Source organism: Lagopus muta, chromosome 11 (assembly GCF_023343835.1).
Source record: "Lagopus muta isolate bLagMut1 chromosome 11, bLagMut1 primary, whole genome shotgun sequence".
Lineage (NCBI taxonomy): Eukaryota > Metazoa > Chordata > Aves > Galliformes > Phasianidae > Lagopus > Lagopus muta.
The window spans coordinates 940,227-963,642 of NC_064443.1; the positions used below are offsets into that span (position 1 = coordinate 940,227).

General features: G+C 57.8%; 1 protein-coding gene across 3 annotated transcripts in view; it reads left to right on the plus strand.

Annotated features, from left to right (window-relative positions):
• CACNA2D2 (calcium voltage-gated channel auxiliary subunit alpha2delta 2) overlaps positions 1-23,416 on the plus strand; it is a 127,812-nt gene that overhangs the window by 102,134 nt on the left and 2,262 nt on the right. Inside the window, exons 5-38 of one of the 3 annotated variants that reach the window (XM_048956991.1) lie at positions 3,274-3,336; positions 6,976-7,114; positions 8,870-9,001; positions 9,081-9,138; positions 10,386-10,436; positions 10,515-10,614; positions 11,707-11,865; positions 11,982-12,089; positions 12,237-12,315; positions 12,474-12,523; positions 12,824-12,913; positions 13,002-13,070; positions 13,215-13,289; positions 13,685-13,759; positions 14,189-14,260; positions 14,393-14,464; positions 14,543-14,604; positions 15,665-15,741; positions 16,710-16,730; positions 18,507-18,567; positions 20,027-20,124; positions 20,226-20,316; positions 20,456-20,518; positions 20,623-20,726; positions 20,804-20,902; positions 21,008-21,102; positions 21,320-21,367; positions 21,530-21,601; positions 21,778-21,930; positions 22,006-22,058; positions 22,663-22,718; positions 22,807-22,930; positions 23,021-23,130; positions 23,300-23,388. In XM_048956991.1, coding sequence (XP_048812948.1) covers positions 3,274-3,336; positions 6,976-7,114; positions 8,870-9,001; positions 9,081-9,138; positions 10,386-10,436; positions 10,515-10,614; positions 11,707-11,865; positions 11,982-12,089; positions 12,237-12,315; positions 12,474-12,523; positions 12,824-12,913; positions 13,002-13,070; positions 13,215-13,289; positions 13,685-13,759; positions 14,189-14,260; positions 14,393-14,464; positions 14,543-14,604; positions 15,665-15,741; positions 16,710-16,730; positions 18,507-18,567; positions 20,027-20,124; positions 20,226-20,316; positions 20,456-20,518; positions 20,623-20,726; positions 20,804-20,902; positions 21,008-21,102; positions 21,320-21,367; positions 21,530-21,601; positions 21,778-21,930; positions 22,006-22,058; positions 22,663-22,718; positions 22,807-22,930; positions 23,021-23,130; positions 23,300-23,388 — 2,868 coding nt within the window. The remainder of the gene's footprint in view (positions 1-3,273; positions 3,337-6,975; positions 7,115-8,869; positions 9,002-9,080; positions 9,139-10,385; positions 10,437-10,514; positions 10,615-11,706; positions 11,866-11,981; positions 12,090-12,236; positions 12,316-12,473; positions 12,524-12,823; positions 12,914-13,001; positions 13,071-13,214; positions 13,290-13,684; positions 13,760-14,188; positions 14,261-14,392; positions 14,465-14,542; positions 14,605-15,664; positions 15,742-16,709; positions 16,731-18,506; positions 18,568-20,026; positions 20,125-20,225; positions 20,317-20,455; positions 20,519-20,622; positions 20,727-20,803; positions 20,903-21,007; positions 21,103-21,319; positions 21,368-21,529; positions 21,602-21,777; positions 21,931-22,005; positions 22,059-22,662; positions 22,719-22,806; positions 22,931-23,020; positions 23,131-23,299; positions 23,389-23,416) is intronic. The other 2 variants (XM_048956992.1, XM_048956993.1) reach the window with 2 other exon arrangements.

Consider the following 23,416-nt stretch of genomic DNA (forward strand, 5'->3'; position numbering starts at 1 on the left):
CACTCAAGGCCAGGCTGGATGTGGCTCTGGGCAGCCTGGTCTGCTGGTTGACGACCCTGCACGTAGCAGGGGGTTGGAACCAGATGAGCATTGTGGTCCTTTGCAACCTGGGCCGTTCTATGATTCTATGGCAGTGGGAAGGCAGTGATGGCAGCACGGTGGCAGGGCTGCAGCAATGGGAGAAGGGCAGTGGGAGCACAGCAGTGGGGCTGTGGCTGGCTATCCCCAGCCCTGCTCTGCGACCGTGCAGGACCACAGCAGCCTCTGCGGTCAAAGCATCTTCAGAAGGGCAAGCACAAGTTCCTTATCCCCGTTTCATTTTTCTCCTCCTTTAATTACAGATCCTACTTATCGGTGGAGAACAGAAAGATTGCCACCGTAACCTTGCACTTGTCCTTGTAGAAGGCTTACCTAAAAAGTTAGAAAATAAAATCAAATACTCTAATTTGCAGTCGTCTTGCTATTTCAAACCCAGTTTTCATTACAGCACAGAAAGTGCATTGAAGCTGTGTTTATAACCCCCTTTTAGATAACAAATCACATTTTCTTTTGGCTGGCGAGTGTGTAGAATTGATATTTTTTTTTTTTCAGTTTAATGGGTTTGTGTGTTCAGGAATGATCTCCATCAACTGAGAGTCTTTATTGTGTTTGATATAATGTCAGCTTTCATTACGCTCTGAGAATTACTGTGTTAAAGCACCAACCTTGCTGTAGAGCCATTCTGGACGAAAGTAGAACAAGAAAATCATTCACAAAAACCACGGGGTTGTGCCATTTGCTCTTAGGGGAAGCAGATGTGCCTCTGGGGGCAGCGGGGACGGATTGGGCGAGGGGTGCCATGGGCATCCTGCTGTCCCCCTGCCCCAGGACTGGGTGCCATCAGCAGGGAGCATCCGCTCGGTTGGGTGAAGGAGGTGCTGACAGGTCACTTAAATATTCCCCCTGCTCTGTCAGAGGGATGGAAGGAGGAAATTGCTTTAAAAATATATATATATATATATATGCCTTGGCAGATGATGATGGCTGTCCCCACCTGTCCTTGGTGGGGCTGCTGCCTGCATGGAACACTGTGGTGCATTCTGCTTCATCCTTTGGGCCGTAATGGGAGGGATTCATCCTGACACACAGCTGTGGGTCATCCTGCATCCCCACACACTACACTTGGGCTTTTCTGGGAGCTGGGGGCCCCCAGGTGTGTGCTTACCTCTGCTGGCAGCACCAACGTGCCTGGCTTGCTGCATGCTGAGGTGCCAATGGGATGCCATCCCTGTCCCATGGTTCCATCCTCCCCCATATTCTGACCCTACTGGGCTACAGCTCTGCCAGCAGAGTGCTGACCTTTCTAATTTCATTTTCAGAATTGCTGGAACTGTTTGTAGAATCATAGAATGGCCTGGGTTGCAAAGGAGCACAGTGCTCATTGCTCATCCAGTTCCAACCCCCTGCTGTGTGCAGGTCGCCAACCAGCAGCCCATGCTGCCCAGAGCCACATCCAGCCTGGCCTTGAATGCCTCCAGGGATGGGGCATCCACAGCCTGCTTGGGCAACCTGTTCCAGTGTGTTTAAAAACAAAGACGTATTTCAGTGCCTGCAGAGGCTGGGGAAGGCCCGGGGGGGGGGGGGGGACATAGGGGGCTGGGGTCCCCAGAGAGCATGGGGCAGCCCCATCCAGGAGGGGACCACAGAATTGAAGGATGTGGTGCTGGTGGGTTCACCAGTTTTTGCGGATTGCTCTGTGATTGGGCTTAACCACCAGGGTAATTTCCACGTGCTGGAAGACTAAAATAACCCTGTGCTTCTCTGGTAATGGTGCTCATGGTGCTGTCATGCAGCTGCACTTAAGTACTTAGTGCTACACCAAGGAGCACCTACCAGTTCAAAGCAGTGCTGCACCAGTTCACAGCAGCAAGTGCTTCTGCACAGGTTCACTTCCAAGAGCCAAGGGCAATGCTGGGAGGGCTCTTGCTCCCAAACCTCTCAACATCTCCACCCACTCGTTTTCTCTATTGGCATTTATTCAGAAAGACAGCAGAAATACCAGCACTATTTACACAGCCCCTGTGCTTGCTTGGGTCAGAGGAGGAGGAGGCAAGGATCAGGTGAAGAGTACAAGTGTGGCTTTAAGAGCAAATGCCAGGGAGAGGAAACCGTAGTACTCCCTGCTCCCTTTTTGAGACCCCGGTGTGGAGCCATGATGATGTCCCACGTGTCCCCTGCACGCACATCACCCGTGGCATGGAGCATGGACAGAATGACTCCAGCTTCTGACATGGGCAAGTCCCTGATCCTGCACACCAGAGGGGGACAGAGCTTTTTGGAGGAGCTGATGGAAGATAAAATGAATAACAAAGCTCCTTCTGGCTGGCTGTTGTTAGTCACACTCACTTCTGATTAAAGCTCGTTAAACATGAAATTAGCTCCTTTGTGTTACAGGTCTCCAGGGGCTCCTCTCACTGCGAGGTGCAGATGGCCACGGGCCAGGGGCATGCTGCTGGTATGGGGCAGGGCTGGGGGGAGAGAAGTATCCAGGGGCAATGTATTATTTTTCCCTTGTCGTTGTGAACCCCTCAGCACCTCACAACAAATCACAGATAATAAGTACACTCCCTTAGTGACTGGGCTTTTTAATAACAAAAAACAGAAGGTGCTGCGTTGAGTTTTTTGCTCCCCTCTATCAATGTTACCTCATTGCCAGACCTGGGGCGGCTGTGGAGAGGACACGGGGGCCCCCCATGGGCCATCCCCATGCTGTGGGCAGCGAGCAGTGACAGCCGTGCAGGGTGTTCCACCACTGCACCCGCACCGCCGCGTGCACAAGAGAGCCCCGAGCGCCCTTTAATTCCCCCCTGTGCTGGGAGATGAGCTGAGATGCTGTTCTGACATTGTGACGGCTGGCTGCATCGCCTGCCTCTCTCTGAGTGCTGTCAGCTGCCTCGCGCCCCAGTGTGCAGGGAGAGGGATCTGAGTAGACCTTCCTGCGTAAATAGCTTTTAAAAACCCCAAATTAAGGCCACAAAGTGAGGATGCTGCTCACCGTTCCACCTGCGCAGCCACCTCGCTGCCTGGCTGTGCCACAGCTCCCTCAGTACAACTGCAGCATCCCGGGCATGGGGACACGCTGCATCCCAGTGTCACCCACTGGGTGACTGGCAGAGGAGTGGGCTGTGCGTGGTGAGGGTCTGCGCCCCAGTGCTGAGGTACGAGGAGGGGTACGGGGCAGTGATGGGGACCCCCATGCACGCCTGCCCTCATGCAGCTCTGCTCTCTCTACAGGAGGAAGACATCGAGTACTACGACTCCAAGGCAGACACGGAATTCGTGAGTGCTGTGAGTACTGTGAGTACCACCATCCCTTTGCACCGTGGGTGCACGCGCATTGCTGTGACCCATCCCCAGCCCTGGCCACACCACGGTGACATCCACCCCTGGTCCTGCTGGGCAGGTCCCTGTGCGGCTGCTGAAGTTTCTAAAATTAAAGCCGGCATCTGAAATTCAAATGAAGAGCAAATCTTTAATTAGCGACTGAAGCTAATTCTTTGCCCTCTCCCTGAGCAGCCATCCTGTGATTTCTGGCAATCAGGGCTTCAAATCCGCACCGACAGCCCCAGGGGACTGCCGTCACCCCGTGTCACACAAAGCTGCTGGCACGCAGGGAGCTTTGTGCCACAGCCCAGTGCAGGGCTGTGCTGTCCCTGCATGTGGGGAAAGGCACGGGGCAGGATGCTGCCCACCCTGCCAGCAGCACTCCTGCACTTATGCCATCGCTGCCACCCAGCATGACCCTGGCAAATTTAATTCTGGCAAAAAATAACAGAGAGAGAAGAAGGTGATGTTGAAATAAAGAAGGGGGAAGATGATACTGGTGGGTCTGACCCTCACCAAATAGCGGTCTTTCTGTCTTTTCTTTTATTTCGCTTCAATTTTTACATTTAAATTGAGCAGGATCTCGCTGAAATGAAGTTGGTTCTGATAGACAATGCCTATTCAGTGTAACCAGGACTTATTCACCAGCCTCATACTGGGTTTAAGGAGGGAGAGAAAGAAATGAGCTTCCTTTTCATTCTGCTTGCACTCGGCTCTGCTATCTCCCTAAGCAGATTTTGGATTTCAGAGTGGGCTTTAGCAGCTGGGCCGCCGGCACGTGTTCCTGGGGGACCACAGGGCTCTCCGCGTGCCTGCAGGAGCAGCACTCCTCACTCCCTGCCAGCAAGGGCCGGGGAGGGGAGTTTGTCCTCAGAGCAGCACTCAGGGCAGCACCCGCTCTGGGCTGGGCGCTGGGCGCAGAGCACAGGAGTGCAGAGGTTTGCGGCTGCGTGTGCCAGGGGGTGGTGCTCAATTCAGGGCCTGGGTCAGGATGTGCAGGGCCGTGTTGCTCTCGTGGGGGATGGTTTCCCAGGCAGTGAAGTGGGGTTTAGCTGTGGCTGCAGAGATCTTGGAATCACGCATTCATTCGAGTTGGAAGGGACCATTGAAGGCCATGTGGTTGCACTCCCCTGCAATGAGCAAGGACACCCGCGGCTTCGTCAGGTTCTCGGAGCCCCATCCAGCCTGACCTTGGGTGTCTCCAGGGATGGGGCACCACCACCTCTATGGGCAGATGTCCCTACAGCACGGCAGCATCAGTCCTTGGGGATGTCCTTGTTCCCATCCCTGCAGGACCACTGTGCCTCCAAGAGTGAAGCTGGTTGCCACAACAGCCCCACTGAGAGGTGGCAGGGCTGGAGCGGGTCTTTGCTAGGGACACCCAAGTGGCCTAGAGTCATTCCCATGCTGAGAGGTGCAGGTTTGCACCAGCTGAACTTATCTGTGAGCCAGATTCTGCGCTTCCAGCTTCACAAAAGGCACAGAAAAGCAATTAGGAGTCAGATTGTTTCCTCTTGTCATCTTCCAAACAAAATGCTTCCATTTCAGTGTCACAATCCGGTCTGCTGGTGTGAGTAGATGCAGAGCTGCCAAAGCAGAGGAGGTAGGGCAGGGGGAGAACTGCTTGCCCTGAATTGTTCCGCTCCCACCACAGCCCCAAGCACCTCTCCCGGAGCCGTGGGGCCACGTGGCCATGTCCTGTCCCACGGCACAGGGACGTGTCACCGCTCTGCCACCAGCACTTGCCACCCAGAGCCTTGGCTGCGGGGATGGAGGGAGGGGGAGCGGCCCTGAAATGTCAGCAGCAGATGAAAGGGGTTGGAAAATTTAATCTACCAACTTCCTCGACTCATGTGGCATTTGGATTGCCTCCCGATAAGCTATCAGCCTGAGAAGTTTCTTTCTTTTGCCTTTTTTCTTTTTTTTTTTTTTTCCCTTCTCTTTTTTTCTTCCCCCTTCTTCTCTCCTCTGGCTGGTAATTCAAAAAATAAATGGTCTAGAAAGATCTCCAAACAGTACCTTTGGCAAAGATGAAAAAAAAAAAAGCAGGGGGCGAGGGGAGGCGGCTGGAGAGGCTGATTGTTATTTATAGCCGTGCTGCTCGGAGCAGAGCGGGGCTGCAGAGCTGCTGCGTTCCAGGAAAGGTTCGGGGCTGGGGGAGGGAGAAGGGCGTTCTGCCGGGCTGGGCTCCCCTTCCGAATGCAGTGAGTGCGTGGTGGGATGGAGGCAGGTGGGGGCACCTGGGGGCACGGAGCCCGCCGGGGCCGCGATGTCACCGAGTGTTTGTCCCTGTGCTGACACGTCCCCAGCCGTCCTTAGCGGCTCGTTCCCATGGAGATGTCGCTCCACGGGGCAGCTCACCAAAGAAAGCCACAGGGACGTGGTCGACCTCCCAGCCGGCTGGGGAGAGCTCCGTGCTGCTGAAGCCGTACTGGGTAACGCTGTTGCATTGCCAAGAATGGTCAAACAAAGTATCCAGATCTGTAGGCTGCGTCGGGTGTACAGTAACGTTTGTGAGATACAGTAGATGCTTCGGAGTTCTTTTGAAATGCTAAGGTGAGAAATGCTGCTCAGTCTGGCCAGGGATGCGCAGAGCTGTGCTGGGTGAAAGCGATACGAGCCCCAAATCCTTCCCTCCCATGCTCCAACAGCAGCTCCAGCACCGATTGCATGCAGTGTTTCTGCCCCTGGCCCTACTCACAGTCCCTCTGTGCCCCAGCTGGCCGTGATGGCTCCATAGGCTGCACTGGGAGGCATTGACCCCACGCCAGAGAGCTCCAAGCTAGGCCTGGAGCTGTGTGGGTAAGGGCTGACAGCAGCTGGGTGGCATCAGCTCGCCATGGGGCTGCTCGCTGTACAGATGTCAGTGATGCACGGGGCCTTCCTCACCTGCAGTGTTGTGTTTGTCTCTGAAATTGGCGCACATAGGGGTGCCCAGCCTTTGGGGTGGGTGGTAGAGCAGAATGCACAGCATAATCTGGATTTCCACCCCAGCTAGGGAGGCAGAGCTATCCGTGCCTGCAGCCAGGCTCCTGCAGCCGTAATTGGGTTCAGCGTCTTTCAGGAGGCCCTGTGGCCTGCAGCACGCTTACACTGCCGACTCTTGGAATTAAAACCGAACCCTTCACAGCAATCCTGTTACTCTCCCGAGCTGTGGCGAATGGCTTTGCCACTCTCCCAATGTCAGGGCAATGTCACCGCCACGTCTCCTCCCTCCCCACACAGGCCCAGCCCTTCTGCCATCCCACGGCTGCAAGCAGCTGGGCTGGGCGCAGGGCACGTCCCCTGCCCAGGGCTCAGGGCTGAGCGCTGGCGCTGCAGGGGGAGCACGATCCAGCACCAGCAGTGAGGGATTTGCCATCTCTCCACCATAATTAAATATTGTTTGCATTGCTTATTGACAGAGCGCTGAGCCGCGCTCAGTTTTAATTTGTTCTTTGATAGTTGCCTCTTGCCGCTAATTGATTTTCAAGGATTTTTTTGCCCAGGTGGGATTTTTGTCTGGCTTCAGCCCGGTGGTGCTACCAAAGCCTTAGGGCAGAACTGGGACTGGTGGGTGGGGGGCAGGCAGAGGTACCCAGGGATGTCCCACTGACCCTGCTCCCTTCCCAGGATGATCCCGATGGGGAAGAAATCGAGCGGGAGAAGTCCAACTCCCTGAAGCTGGAGTTCACCGATGATGCCAACTTCAAGACCAAGGTTAACTACTCATATGCTGCCGTGCAGATCCCCACTGACATCTACAAAGGCTGTGAGTGCCCCCACCTGCCCGCCTCCGCGTCCCCCGGGTCCCCACCAGCCGCAGAGTGGCTGTCCCCAGGGCGCACTCTGAGTTCGGGATGCTTTGGGGTGAGGTTATGGAGGGGCATTAAGGGCGGGTGAAATCCCAAGGGAAGGCAGCAGAGGACCATTGTGGGATGATGTGGGGATATTCAGCCCTGCATCAGTGCCCTGCAGAGTGCTCTGGAGAGCACGGTCCTGGGGCTGGGCAAGGTGAGAGCAGTGGACAGTGAGGTGGCAAGAGGATGGATGGATGGATGGATGGATGGATGGATGGATGGATGGATGGATGGATGGATGGATGGATGGAAGGACGGATGGACAGATAGGTGGATTGATGGATGGGTGGGTGGATGGATGGATGGACAGATGGACGGATGTATAGATGGATGGGTGGGTGAACAGAAGGGTGGACAGGTGGGTGGGTGAACAGAAGGGTGGACAGGTGGATGGATGAACAGATAGATGAACAGTGGTGTGTGTGGTGGAAGAGCAGGATGTGCCACACCAGCTTGTGGATCTGGGCCAGGCTGACATGTCCACTTTAGAGAGGTGACAGTTCCTGAGCAGCGAGAGCTCTCCCAGCTCTCCCAGCTCTCCCAGCTCTCCCGGCTCAGCTGCACGCAGCGACAGTCCCTCTGACACATGGTGACAGCCGGTCTGCATTTCCCTCTAGTGGCTGCTCTGCACAGAGCGGGCACTGCTCCCTGCCTGATTCCATCCGTGCACTGCAGCCAGCCCAGGCACCGCTGCTGAGGAACACGACCCCCACATGGCCCCGCACCCCCTACACTCTCACTCACGGCACTTGGCAAGAGCTCCTGGGCAAGGTGACAAGGACAGAGCTCATGCTCCTGTCTCGCACACTCAGAGCCATGTTGCCGGAGCAATTTCACCACATCAGCATCTCTGGATTAGAAATTGCAATTAGTTTTATTACCCAGACAGCACAGGCCAAGCGGCTCATGAGACAAATGATAAGAGTGAGGGGAGGCAGAGTGGGCTAGGGGAAGCACTCTTCACTCCAAACCCCAATGCAGTGCTGGTGCCATGCGGGAGCACAGCCACCACCCTGCTGGGGACCGGGCTGGGGACAGTCCTGAGAGCACGTCCCCATGCACTGATTAAAACCCTGCAGAGCCACCCTCTGCTGTCACCCCTGGCTACACATGCAAATGACATCCTATATGTGTTTTATTTACAGTGCCACTTTTAATTAAAGCTGCAATCAGTTGCTGGTGGGGCGGGGATGGGGATGAGGGTGAGGTGGGATGGGGACACACTGCTGCACGCCAGAGTGCTGAGCCCTGTGCTGCCCCAAGGCAAGGCACCCAGGGGTGGCAGTCCTCACTGTCACCAAGGGGACAGGGGGTTTCCTGGCTGTGTTGGTGCACCGCAGGGCCCCACAGCCATCAGGGTTCCAGGAGGAGCCCCATGCCCATGGGGACATGCTGCTGTCCCCGCATGCTGTCGGCCCCATTTGAGTAACTGTGGGCTGAGGCTGCTGGGAGCTTATCTGCTGCTTTAATAGTTGAATAATTTAAAACCTCTGTTTGACAGCATCTTAATTGCTTCAGCGTCAGGTGCGGGGGACAGCAGGAACACAGAGCAGGGCCCAGTGCAGCCTGGCCCCGTGAGGCTCCTGGGGAAGGGATAGAAGGGAGATGGTGTGCCATGTGCCCGCTGTCCCCTGCATCCCCACCACCGCCCGGTCTGTGCCTTGCAGCCACCGTGATCCTCAACGAGCTGAACTGGACGCAGGCACTGGAGGACGTTTTCATTGAGAACCGCAAGGAAGACCCCTCCCTGCTCTGGCAGGTCTTTGGCAGCGCCACCGGCGTCACCCGCTACTACCCTGGTGTGTGATGTGGGCAGCCCCCTGCCCCAGGTCCCCTGTCCCCAGGTCCCCCTTGCTCAACGCTCGCCTTTCCCCACAGCCACCCCATGGAGAGCACCCAATAAGATCGACCTGTACGACGTGCGCAGACGGCCCTGGTAAGGGGGCAGTGGCTGAGGGGGGGACAGCGAGGGCCCCTGTCCCCTGTGCCCCCTCCCCACTGCCCCCAGCACGCCGCGCTCCGGTGCTGTGAGCAGCCAGCTCTGTCCAATTTTCATTTCACACATCGTTGGCGTTGGAAAATGGATACAATAACACAGGCAGGGGCAGCCAGGCTGCGGCTTTCAGCTCCCGCTCCCTCCCCTCCTCCAGCACTGGGGAGGTGGGGGGTGGGGGTGGAGATAAGCCCTCAGATTTCAATGGCATAGGGAGAGGTGCCCCTCACCAATCCCACATAGCGTTCCTGCAGCAAACAGGGAACCAGAAGGACAGCAAAGGCAGTGCCAGCACCGTGATGCCTAAGTGCTGGCTGCAGGCTGCATTGAGCCACATGCTGCACTGGGTATGATGGAGTCACTCCCCATTAGCCCAGGTAGACGTGCTCATTTGGCAGTGCCAATTAACACTGCTCCACTGATGATGCCCACCTGTGCCCCAGCATCCCTGGCAGCTCCATCCCCAGAGGCCCCTGTGGGGCACATTGGGTCCCCTTGTCCCAGCCGTGCCACCAGCCTCTCCAGGGACAGGCAGAGCCACCGGACGGCAACGGCTGCCAGTGCCGCTCGCTTTCCTTCCCCTCCTTGACAAATGGCCCTATTAAATAAAGCCTTTTCCTGCAGAGCTCTGGGTATTAATCTGAGTGGGACACTGGAGACAAATGCGGTGCCACAATCCATTACAGACAGCATCTCAGTTCCCAGGGAGCAGGCGGGGGGAACAAGCCAAGCCCCCGGCCCGACAGCAGTGCTGGGTTGGGTTGGGGCAGGGGGAGAGCTATCCCTATGCTCTGTAGGACAGTGCCACAGGGCTCAGGCCAAGCCGGATGCCTCTGCACAGCCTGGGTGCATCCATGGGGTGAGAAAACGCTCCTGATTGTTTGGGGGGTGGGAGGATGATTTCCACGCCGTTATTATTTCAGAGCTAAAAATAACCTCATCAGCCTGGCCTTTGAAGCTTCCAGGGGGGTAAATAGCATTTTAATATGGATGCATGTGTCAGCACAATCAGCGTGCAGAAAAGGGCTGCGATGATGGAGGAGTTTAGCATTTAGAGCTCGTTAAGCTGATGCAGCGGCGAGTTGGCCGTGCCTCTCTGCACGCCCACCTGGTGGGGCCACAGCATCGGCAGGGCTAGGGACCCCCAGCACAGCTCCTGCCACACACTGACCCCGCTCTGTGCCCCACAGGTACATCCAGGGTGCTTCATCCCCAAAGGACATGGTCATCATCGTGGATGTGTGAGTAGAGCGGGCGGGCGGTGGGCACCCCACACTCCCCCTCCCTGTGCCAAGTACCCACTCCCTTCTCTGTGGCAGGAGCGGCAGTGTGAGCGGCCTCACCCTCAAGCTGATGAAGACCTCGGTCCACGAGATGCTGGACACGCTCTCGGATGATGACTACGTCAACGTGGCCTCAGTGAGCCCTGCTCTTTTCTTTCACAAGGAATTCTGAAATGGTGCTGCTGGCAGCTGCTGGGCAGCTCAAGGCCGGCTCAAGGAGAGCCGTAGGGATCCAGCCCTGCCTGGCTGAGCCCTGCCCCATGCTCCTCAGGGGTCCTGGATCTCTGGGGAGTGCTGGGGGCATGGTGGCTATCAGCCCAACAATGCTGAGCCACTGGGGGTTGCCTGGGCCCAAGCAAAGTCAGAGGGAGCCATGGGTTACTGGTGGACAATAGCTTTGGCTTGCATAACAGTGCCACTAGCCCGTGAAATAGTGCAGTGTGGTGGCCGTGCTGGAGACGAGCTGTGCTGCCAGCAGCTTCTGCCCCCCCCCCGGCCGTGACCACGCCGGTGCTCGTTAGCACGTCTGGCCCCTCTACCGCATCACTGCTCCCCTAATGCGGTCTCTGCTGCCAGGAAACGGAGCAGAAGCAGAAGGCAGCACCTGCTCTTGCTGCCTCTATGCAGCATGGCTCAGCTCAGCTCGGCTCAGCTTAGCTCAGCTCAGCTCAGCACCACGTGTTCCTTCACCCATACCCAGATGCCCCAGACACATACCAGAATGCCAATTACAGGGTTTGTTCCATCACCCTTCATTCCCTGCTCACTTGCTGCTATGGAGCACGCTGCAGAGGCAGCAGGATGTGCCCATTGACCCACCATAAGCAGAGTGCTGGCCAAGGATGTGCTGTGTGGACTGGAGAAGCCAGAAATCTAGTCTCTAAAACAGCAAACTGATTTCCTGAAGTGCCGGGTGAGCACACTCAGGTTGAGATCACTCCAGTGTCCCCAGTTCCCCCAGTGTCCCTGTACTGCTGGGACATGCTCCAGCTCATGAGTTTAGGACCACAGAGTCATGGAATCATAGAATCATGGAATCACTAAACCACAGAATCATGGAACTGCGGAATCATGGAAACATAGAGTCATGGAATCACAGAACTGTAGACTCATGGAATCATTTGAGTTGGATTATCTGATCCAAATCCCCTGCAATGAACAGATGTGCTGCTGGGGCTGCTTTTGGCTCTCCTTCCCAAGACCCTCCACTCTCTCTTCTCCCTCCCAGTTCAACGAAAAGGCAAAGCCGGTGTCATGCTTCAAGCATCTGGTGCAGGCCAACATCCGCAACAAGAAGGTCTTCAAGGAGGATGTGCAGGGCATGGTGGCCAAGGGCACGACTGACTACAAGGCTGGCTTCGAGTATGCCTTCGACCAGCTGCAGAATGTGAGCCAAGGCTGTGCCCATGGGTGCTGGGGGCTCTCTGAGAGGCACCCATGGGTGCTGGGGTTTAGCATCCCTCTCCCTGTGCATCGTCTCTCAACTCACACTCTGCCTCGCAGTCCAACATCACGCGTGCCAACTGCAACAAGATGATCATGATGTTCACGGACGGTGGTGAGGACCGGGTGCAGGATGTCTTTGAGAAGTACAACTGGCCCAATAAGACGGTGAGCACTCCCCACTGCCTGGCAACGGGGATGGGCAGGGGCTGGCAGGCTCTGAGCACCATGGGGATGGGGTCACAGGATAAGCTTGGGGCCCTGCAGCAGGATCCCAGTGCTGCCATGTGCCCTGACAGCCATGCTGTGACGCAGGTTCGTGTCTTTACCTTCTCTGTGGGGCAGCACAACTATGACGTGACCCCGCTGCAGTGGATGGCATGCGCCAACAAAGGTGAGCAGGGGCTGGGCACGCGTGGCTGGAAGCACCCCCTGGGATGTGGGGTCACCTGGCACCTGGGGGCCGGCAGTGGTGCTGGCAGCATGGGCAGGCAGCGGGACAAATGCTGCAGAATGCTGGCTCTCTACCTGCATCTCTCTTTCCTTTCCGAGGTTACTACTTTGAAATCCCCTCTATTGGTGCCATCCGCATCAACACACAGGTGAGGCGGGGTGCTGATACACAGCAGCAGGCAAAGCTGCCCTCTGGGGCACCCCAAAAAGCTGCCCGGCCCCAAAACACTATGTGCTGTTGGAATATGTCCTGTGCAGTACCCCCTGCCCCTTTCCCTCACCGTATGGGCTGTCGCCATGTACCCTTGGGGAGAGCTGTTCCCTGCGAGATGCCATGCTGGCACCTCTGTGGCCCCACTTCGGGATTCCATCCTGCACATGCAGAGGACAGGAGCATGCAGAAGGTGTCTGTGCCCCGTGTCTCACTGTCCCTGCCCCTGTCCCTGCAGGAGTACCTGGATGTGCTGGGCAGGCCCATGGTGCTGGCTGGGAACCGTGCCAAGCAGGTGCAGTGGACCAACGTCTACCAGGATGCTCTGGTAAGGATGCCCACCTGGCACAGCCCCGGTGTGGTGTGACAGCCAGGTGCCACCACAAGGCTGGGTGACACCTTCTGTGCTGCTACAGGGGCTGGGGCTGGTGGTGACGGGCACGCTGCCTGTGTTCAACCTGACAGAGGACAACAGTGACAGGAAGGTAGGAGCACTCCTGGGGTCCTGTCCCCTCTGTGGAGCCAGAGGGTGAGCACAGCTCCCGTGAGCACCCGTGAGTGCTGCCTGAAGGGCTTGGCCCCAGGTGTGGGTGCACCCACTGATTCTGCTGCCTCGTGCTGCCTTCCAGAACCAGCTCATCCTGGGCGTGATGGGGATCGATGTGGCGCTGAACGACATCAAGAAGCTGACACCACGATACAATGTGCGTGGGGAGCTTTTGTCCCGTCTGCCCCCGCCCCAGGGTCCTGGTGCCACACTGAAGTACTGAGCATGGCCTGGGCACCTCCAGCAGGGTGGCAAAGCCTGTGGTGGTGGGCATGTTGCACCTGGGAACACAGAGCAGAGCCAATTGCAGAGACAATGGGCAGTGGTTCAGAATACAAAATTCAGAGTCAAGGAGAGAAGAAAATGGCTGGGTTCCGTTGCACCTGCATGCTTCCCATTCCAGGGCTCCACAAAAGGGGCAGCTGAACTTTGGGGGTTGGAGAGGAAAAATGAGCCTTGGGGGAGGCTGGGAGCCTGCAGAGGCTGGGCTCTGGGGTGGCATGGGTTCACCACGGATCGGCACAGCTCACCCCTCCTCATGTCCCCCCACAGCTGGGAGCCAATGGCTACGTCTTCGCCATTGACTTGAATGGCTACGTGCTGCTGCACCCCAACCTGCAGCCCCAGGTGAGCAGAAGTGCCCCTGGCTAGGACCTCACCTCTGCCCCTGGGGGACACCGTGGCCAGGAGACATAGCATGTGTGAAGCTCCCACCACCCTCCTGACAGCAGTGTGTAGGATTTTGCCATGACCCAGGAGAAATAGGAATTCCCAGGAATCTTGGGCAAAGAGGCTCATTTGTCCAGGAGAGCCAGCTCCTGCAGAGGAGCTAATTGTGGGAATTCATCACTGGGCAGCGAGCGAGGACGAAGTGGCCCATTTGTCTCTTTGGCAGCTATGTCACACTCCACCCATCTCCATGCTAACAGGCTGCCTGTCAGGTGACAGCAGCCGCTCTGTCCCACTGTGGGTGGGGGACTGTGATGAGTATGTTTGTGCTCAGCAATGCCTGCAGGAGCCCTGAGCCCTTCCTAAGCCCTCCCCCTCCGCCAACAGATCATCAATTTCCGTGAGCCAGTGACGCTGGACTTCCTGGACGCCGAGCTGGAGGATGAGAACAAGGAGGAGGTGGGCAGGACTGGGGCACAGCAATGTAGGCTGGCACCACTGGGCTGCCGCTGGGGACCAGTCACCATCCCTGGGTGATATTTGGTGGCACGGGAGCCAGACTGCCCTCACACACCTCTCCATGTCCCCCAGATCCGGAGAAGCATGATTGATGGGAATGATGGGCAGAGGTTCATCAAGACACTCATCAAGTCGTTGGATGAGGTAACGCTGCAGGGAGGGGGCATGGCACATGGGGCGGTGTCAGCATGCAGAGCCCTGACCCACCTCCCCACCCAACAGCAATACATCGATGAGGTGTTCAGGACCTACACGTGGGCTCCCATCAAAAGCACCAACTACAGGTGAGCGGCCTCAGCGGGACCTGTGCCAGCATGGGGACACATGCGAGGAGCTCCAGAGGTCTCCGAGGCCACCTCGAGCGTGTCCCACAGACAGGGAGTGGCAGAGGTGCGCTCCAGGTCATTGCACATGTTGCTTTGGAGATGGAGAGCAAAGCTTCCTCCACATCTGTAGAACCACAGAATCCTCTGGGCTGGAAAAGACCTCCAGGACCGCCAAGCGCTACCCTTGAAGACGGCGCTCTCCCAGCTCGGCGCTGGGCGTGAATGCTGTCACCGCATGCCACTACATCTCTGCAGCCAGAGCCCACCAGCCTGGCACACTCCCACAGCATCTCCCGTGGGTTCGGCAGCCCCAGGACCACCTCCCATCTCTTCCTTCCCCACCCCCATCTCACATTCTCATGTGCCGAGCCCTCCAGGTGCATGGATTCTCCCAGAGCCACTGGCCATATAAGAGTTTTCTCCTTTCTCCGCTCACTGGGAATCTTCTGACCCTTCGTTTGAGGGTCACAGCTCTTTTTGGCTCCCCCTCTTTGGGGACAGTTGGTTTGTCTTCTGCACACATCTCCCAGGTACCCAGGCAGGCACTCACTGCCCTCAGTACTGATCTCAACCTCGGCTGGGCTGGCTTGTCACCTGCCTCTGCCCAGGAGATGGCCCTGGGGGCAATGGGGAAATCTCGGGTGCTCTAGCAACATCCTTAGGTGCACCAAGGTGGCATCAGGTGCGCCAGGATGTCCCTGGGTGCTCCAGGATGGCTGTGATTGGCCCAGTCATGGCTGTGGGTTCCCCGCGATGGCCCTCAGCGCCCTGGAGTGGCCCTGGGAGCCACTTGATGGCCACAGATGTTCCAAGGTGGCCATGAAGGCCCCATGGTTGCCCTGGGTGCCCCAGGATACCAGTGGGTGCTCCATGATGGTTATGGATGCCCCAGGATGCCTATGAGTGCCCCTGGAATTCTCGGTGTCCCATGTTTGTCCTGGGTGCCCCATGGATGCCTGCACAATGCCCATGGCTGCTGCATGATGCCTTACGCTGCCCATCTGCTCTTCCCCCGCAGCCTGGGGCTGGTCCTGCCCCCCTACAGCACCTACTACATCCAGGCCAACCTCAGTGACCAGATCCTGCAAGTGAAGTGTAAGTAGCCCCTTCCCTCCGTGCCCCCCCGCACACCCTCTGCCCCTGCCCACCCCCCAGATACGGCTGTCGGGGGGGAAAGAACGAAGCCAAACCCTATGAGAAAAGGGATGAGAATAGCTGTGAGAGGAAAGCAAACTAAAAAGCGAGCCCGAGAGGCGCGAGGAGGTGAGCGCACACACCCGAGGCAGGACCAGCTGCGCCAGGGCCGGGTGCTGGCACGTGGCACCCGAGCGGCCGGCACTGCTGGGGCCAGGATAGCACTGCAGCACAGGGAATTTGCCAAGCCTGTGAAAGTTTGCATGGGTCTTTTTTTGTTTATTTATTTCCTTTGTTTGATTACAGTTCTTTGCTTTCAACCATTCTTATTGTTTCAATGAGTTCGCTTTCGGTTGGTTTCGACTTTTTTCCTTTCGGTTGAATCCGTGTACTTGTGTGTTAGCCTGGCCCCCTCTCCCCCCCACCCCTGGACCCCACCCTCTCCCGACAGTGGGGCCGGCGCAGCCTCCAGCTCCCACCCCCGGCTCTCAGCCCCTGTGGCCGCCAGGAGCCCCCGGACCCCGGGAGGGGGGTCCCCACCTCCGCCCCCTGCCCGCCGTTCTGCATGCCCCGCAGTGCGAGCATCGCTGTACCGAGACTGTTGCAAGTGTTTGCTGCTGACTCGCATTTTCCTTTGGAGTACTGAATATATATATATATTTCTCTAGTGATATCTCGGCATCTTTTATTATTTCACTGTGGCCTTTTTGTTTCTTTACTTTTTTTTTTTCTTTTTCTTTTACGTGTTGTTTTTTGCAAGAGGTTTCCTTTTGGTATGATTATGATACACAATATTTTTATTCAAACGGCGATTGAATAAAATATTGTTTGTGCCCCCTCCCCCCTTTCCACCCAACCCCCTTTTTTTTCGTTTGTTGTTTTTTTGTTTGTTGTTTTTCTTGCTTTCTCTCTATGGTGGATTCACACAGTACCAAACATCAAAATGAAGGGCAAGTATTTTCAGTCTCAGACCACTCACCTTCACCACCCGTCCCGCCCCGTGTCGGCCCCAGCCCTGCCTCCACGGCTCCCACCTTCCTTGCTTGCCCATTTCCCTGCCCGTTTGCCGAACCTGCAAACCGCCACGACCCTGCCTTCTCCTCCTCTTCCTCCTTCTCCTCCACCTCCTTCTCCTCCTCCTCGTCCTCTCCTCCTCCACTCCTCCAGTCCCCTGTTACTTGGAAGCGACATGTCTTGTTATGTTCATGAGAGCTTTCCCACGGTGACCCCACTCCCTTCCTGCACATCTCTCCAAAATCCGACCTGATACTGCTCCAGGCCCGGTCTCATCCAAAATCGTTTTTGATGAACGAGGTTTTCAGTAGCTAGCCGGGATCCCTCTCCTCCTCTGCCAAACCCTCTTCTCGCTGCCCTCTCCTTGCTCTCACCCCTCCGGCTCTCTTCTCCCCGCCCCAAACCCAGCTCCTCTGCTTCCTTCCCCCCCTTCAAGACAACTCAACCTGAACGGGATAGGGCTGTACAGAGTAGGGCTGGGGATGTGGGGTGGAGGGACGGGGCCCAGGGACCCCAGCGGTGCCCTCACCGCCGCTCCCTTGCCCCCTGGGATGGGCTTTCTGGGGCTGTGATGTCACCGTGCTGCATGTCCCCTGCCCTGCAGGGATGCCATCAGCCCCATCCAGGCACCAGCTCTCACTCCAGGGCTTGATGTCCTGGCATTGGGGTCTGCAGGCGGTCACCCCACACAGCCAGGTGGTTGTCACCGGTGTCATCCATGGTGGGGCATGGCAACGTCCCTGCCAAGCGCACACCCACATCATACGGCGCCTACATGGCCGCGGTGGGAGGACAGGGAGGGAACAGTGGGGCCGGGAGCCAGGGAGCGGCAGCGGGCAGCGGTGTCCCCCTCAGCCCTGTCCCATCAGCCTTGAGTTGCCTCCTTCCTTGCCCCTGCAATGGCAATGCGGATGGGCTCAGTGCGAGCGTTCTGTGCTCCTCTCCTCCTCCTCCTCTCATCGGCTTGTTCCCAGTCCCTGCCTACAGCCCTCGGAGAGCAACAGTCCAACCTCTGGCCGCTCCTCACTGCCCGGCCGCACAACGCGCTGTGGGAGGGGGAACACCATGGGGACCAGGGATGTCACCTCCCCACACACGCATCCATCGCTGCCCCTAGGGGACATCCCCGGGAGCGAGGAACCCCCATATAGGAGCGGGGTGGCCGAGGGCTTGCGGCTGTGCCCCCCAGGGATGGGGGGGCCCGCAGCAGGATCCCACAGCGCGTTGTTCGGCCCTTGTCCCTGGCGAGCCGCGGGTTGGACTGTCCTCGTCAAGGTGCCTGGTTTGGCCATGCCGATGCCTGAAAACTCCTTTTCTCTCCGATGACCAAGTGTTTCGGCGGTTCTCCACAAGCACAGCATGCGGTTCCTCCCGTTGTTGATGACCCTAATAAGAGAGAGACGCCACCAAACATGCATATATATCCACGCGCGCATATATATGCGTGTGTGTGCACGCGTCCCAGCGTGCCGCCAACCGAGCCAACCGTGCTCCGACGCCAATTCGGTCCAAATCCTCCCCATGCTGGCAGCGCGTTGGTGGGCACTCCGTGCCGCGGGGGCCTCCGGCCAGCACGACGGCTTTCCTTTCTCTCTTGTTACCAACGCAGCCGGTCTCTGTCCCTGCCCTCTCTCTGTCCGTCTCTCTCCCTCCTGAGCCCCCCAGCATCTCCGTTTGCAGCCCCACCGGATAACGTCGCCTTTCTGTTGCAGATTTTGAATACCTGCTGCCCAACAGCTTTGAGTCGGAGGGACATGTGTTCATTGCTCCCAGGTAGCTCTGTGTGTGCGCTTGCCGAGGTGTGCATCCCCCCGGCCCCGCTGCCCCCACCTCGCCTTGCCTACCTCCCCTGCCGCTCTGTGTTGTGTGCCCGCGTGCCGCACGGTGATGGTGGCACAGGTCCCCCCCGGGGGCTTGCGGTCAGCGCGGTATATATGGACGTGGCGTGGCCCTGCCTATGCACGTGCATATATAGGTATAGTTTCTGAAAATCCGAGATGAACAGACGGACGGACAGACAGAGGTGGCCCTCCACCTGCATCACAGTCAGCAGAGGGCACCAGGCAGGGTGTGCAGGCACCCAGCACCCCATCCTTCGTGGCTGCAGAATGCAACCCATGAGCATTCCTCATTAACACCTCTGGCAGATCATCTGTGTGCTCGTGCACCGGTGCTGCAGCCAAGCAGCCTGCTGGTGGGGTCTTCATCATTGCAATTTGCATTCGGCAGGTCGATCCTATGGTGCCTGCAGCACAGCATCAGAGGTGACTTTAGGACTGTCCTTTGTCCTCAGGCGATGTGCAGGGGCAGTGAGGCCTGAGAACCATGGAAGCCAAAGCAGAATCTCAACAAGAAATGTATAAATCCTATAACTAAGAAGCTGCCCATGGTGTGATCAGGATAGGGGTGGAGAATAGAGTGGGAGGAGCAGCTCTGCCTCAAGCTGCCCTGCCTTAGCTAGGGAGCATTGACTCAGGACGCAGCAGGGGGACGCGGCTTTTGCAGCTGGAGCTGTGGAGCTTTGGGTGACGAAAAGTGGGGTGAGCGCTCTGGGCCATGGAGCAGCTCCCCGAGCCCCCTCCTGTTCAGCAGGCACCCATAGGATGTGCCACCAATCATTTTCAGAAACCGTATATCCCATATTCTCCCTGTGGGCGTGCCGTCCGTGTACCCGTGTGCATCCGCGCGGTTGTGCAGATGGTTGCTCCCCCGAGAGGGGACACGGTGGCCCTGTGGAAAGGGTCCCAAGGCAGCCCTCACCCCAGTAATGCCCAGCAACCAGACCCAGGGTGTATCCAGCAGGGTGGGCACAGCATCACCGTCCCTGTCACCAGGGTCCCCAGCATGTGCCCAAGGTAAGTACCACTGCCAGTGGGTATGGATGGGGACATGTAGCTTGGTGGCTGCAACAGCACTCAGTGCCACCAGAATGGAGAGAACGGGGCACGGGGTGCACCAGTTTATACCAACGAGGTAACAGCACATTGGTGGTACCTCAGTGGCTGCAGAGGTGTTGGAGCCAGAGGTACCACAGGTGGTGGAGATGCCCACAGCCCAGCACAGCTCGCTCTTCACTGCCATGCTGGGTTTGGGGTGAGGAGGTGGCATGGGGCCGTGGGCACCTGGCTGGAGCCCAGCAGGTGAGGGGACATGAGCACAACTGGCATGGGGGGAAAACTGATCTTACCTTTTTCATCCTTGTGAACCACACATTTTGTCACCCAAATCCCAGAGAGTATTGCAAAGACCTCGACTTGTCAGATAACAACACCGAGTTCCTGGAGAACTTTATTGCCCTCATGGAAAAGGTGACCCCAGACTCCAAGCAGTGTGAGTAGCCGGGGTCAGCTCACAGGGGGGGGGATGCAGGTCATGGGGCACAAGCAGCCCCACAGGTTCTGGCCCTCACCTCATGCTGCTCCTCTCCCAAGGTGACAATTTCCTCCTGCACAACCTAATCCTGGACACAGGCATCACACAGCAGCTGGTGGAGCGCGTCTGGAAGGACCAGGACCTCAACACGTAGGCAGGGGCAGAGGACCCTTCCCTCTAGCTGTCCCTGGGGATGTGGGGACAGAGGGGGTGGGGGACATTGAGGGGCTGGGACAGGGGACAGGGACACAACGAAGCCCCGCCTCTGCATCCCCCCCTCTCCCTGCAGGTACAGTCTCCTGGCTGTCTTCGCAGCCACAGATGGTGGCATCACCCGTGTCTTCCCAAACAAGTGAGTGTTCTGGTGGGGTGCCCATGCCTGGTTCCTTGTGGTGGCAGATCCGATGGCAGAGTTGGGGACAAGGGGCACCCATGGCTGTGTCTGCTCCCTTCCAGAGCTGCAGATGACTGGGAGGAGGAGCCGGAGCCCTTCAATGCCAGCTTCTACCGCAGGAGCCTGGATAACAAGGGCTACATATTCAAACCACCCTACAGGGATGGTGAGTGCCTGCAAAGCACTGCAGGTGTGCCCTGGCTGTCTCCGTGTGCCACCTCGTGCCACCCCTGTCCTCCACAGATGGCTACCAGGGGCTGGATTTGGAGAACAACACCATTGGGATCCTGGTGAGCACCGCTGTGGAGCTCAGCATCGGGGGCAAGACACTGAAGCCAGCAGGTGTGCAGGGGCTGGGTGACAGTACCACTGGGCTGGGGATGTCCCCATCCCTCCAGAGCCAGGGCTGAGCCCTTCCCCCCTCTGACTGCGGCTCCTCTCCCCAAGTGGTTGGGGTGAAGCTGGACCTGGAGGCCTGGGCGGAGAAGTTCAAGGTTCTGGCAAGCAACCGGACAGACCGTGACCAGCTGGGCTCCCGGCGGGTATGGTGGGGACAGGGCTGGGGATGGGGACAGGGCTCTGCTTACCAGGGACATGACTGGGGAGCACTCCTGGGCGCTGCTGCCCATGTCCCCAGTGGCCTGCAGCTCCGGCCCCATCACCCAATACATGGCACCAGTTTCCAGCCCAGCAAGGGCACATCCTCCCCTGAGCAGGGAAGGACGGTGCCACTGACCCTGCCACCATTTTGGTTGACAGTGTGACCCCTCGAGCAGCTGTGAGATGGACTGCGAGGCCAACAACAAGGTGAGTGTTGAGCAGGGTTGGGTGGTGCCTAGTCCCTAGCCTCAGGCCCTCCCATGGGGAAGAAGCCCCCAGGTGAGGGGGGAGTGAGGGTGGTGCTGGCGGTCCCTCACTCCCTGCCTACGGAGGACAAGGCAGGTGGGTGACACTGCCCTCTTTTGCCAGGACCTCATCTGCGTCCTCATCGATGACGGTGGCTTCCTGGTGCTCTCCAACCAGGAGGATCACTGGTACCAGGTGAGCAGTGCAATCCCCAGAATGCTGCAGTCCTGATGGCAGCAGGGAGCTGAGGCTTCTAAATTCATGTCACACGTGACATTATGCACCCCCGCTTGAGTCCCTGCCACAGCAAACCCCGAAGCAAGGTCTGCTCTGTGCCGCTGGATGCAGACTGTTCCAATGTCCCGCTTCAGGTGGGCAAGTTCTTCAGCGAGGTGGACGCCAACCTGATGTCTGCCCTCTACAACAACTCCTTCTATGCCCGCAAAGAGTCCTATGACTTCCAGTCTGTCTGTGCCCCTGAGGCCCAGAGCAACACGGGTGCTGCACCACGTGGTGTCTTTGTGGTGAGTGCCCTTCGACCCATGGCTGTGCTGGCATCGTTCATGGGTCCCACCACCTTACCACCCCTCTTCCCGCAGCCCACCGTGGCCGACCTGCTGAACCTGGCCTGGTGGACCTCGGCGGCAGCCTGGTGAGTGCTGGGCCCTGCGTGGCAAGAAGGATGTTGGGGTGCCGGAGGGTGTCCAAGGGAAAGCAACGAAGCTGGGGAAGTGCCTAGAGAACAAATCTAAGTGGGGAGAGTCTGGGGGAACTGGGATTGTTTAGCATGGGGAGGAGGAGGCTCAAGAAGACCTCATCACCCTCTGCAATGACTTCAAAGGAGGCTGTGACAAGATGGAGTTGATCTCTTCTGCCAAGCAACGGGTGTAGGATGAGAGGGGATGGCCTGGAGCTGTGCCAGGGGAAGTTTAGTTTGGATATCAGGAAAAATGTCTTTACAGAAAGGGTTGTGAAGCCCTGGGACAGGCTGTCCAGGGAGGTGGTTGGCATCAGCGCCCTGGAGGCATCAAAGAGATGTGGATGTGGTGTTTGGGGACATGTGTTGGCTTAGCTGTGAATTTGGCAGAGCTGTGCCAACAGTTGGACTTGATGACTTACGGGATCGCTTCCAATCAAAATGATTCCATAATTCTGTGAGCGCCATCTGTGCCTCATCCCTTGTCTGGGGCACCACTGGGTGACACCAGTGTGTTCTCAGGGACGCACAGCTCACACAGCCACATTCCCATCTCCAGGTCCCTCTTCCAGCAGTTCCTCTACAGCCTCACCTACAGCAGCTGGTTCCAGACAGGTGAGAGCCACCTTGGTCCCAGGGGTGGGTGGACGGGTGATGTCCCCTCACTGGACACCCACAGCCACGGGACACTGTGTCAATGCAGAGGACGTCATGGCAGAAGGCATGGAGGCGAGGGAGACGAGTTGCATCATGAAGCAGACGCAGTACTACTTCAGCACCGTCAACGCCACTTACAACGCCATCATCGACTGCGGGAACTGCTCCAGGTGGGTCTGTCCCCTACATCCTGGCGGTGTCCCTGTGGGCTTCAGGGGGGGATGGTGACACAAGGCCAACGCCACCCGTGCGTCCTCCAGGCTGTTCCATGCGCAGAGGCTGGCCAACACCAACCTGCTCTTCGTGGTGGCCGACAAGCCCCTGTGCAGCCAATGCGAGTCCGTCAAGCTGCTGCAGGCTGAGGTCAGGGGTATCCTTTGGAGACACGGTGCCATCCCTGCAGGTGGCACAGGGACAACGGGGCAAGGGGAGGGCAGGGCAGGGGGAGCTGCCTCATGGCCATGGGGCACCATGAGGACCTTGAGGTGCGCCGTGTTCCCCTGCCACACTGGTCCCCGTCGTTTCCTTGACCCACTAAGCTCCCCCGAGAGACCCGAACCAGTGTGAGCTGGTGGACAGGCCCCGCTACCGGAAAGGCCCCCACATCTGCTTTGACTACAATGCAACAGTACGTGAGGGGCTGAGGGGGCACGGAG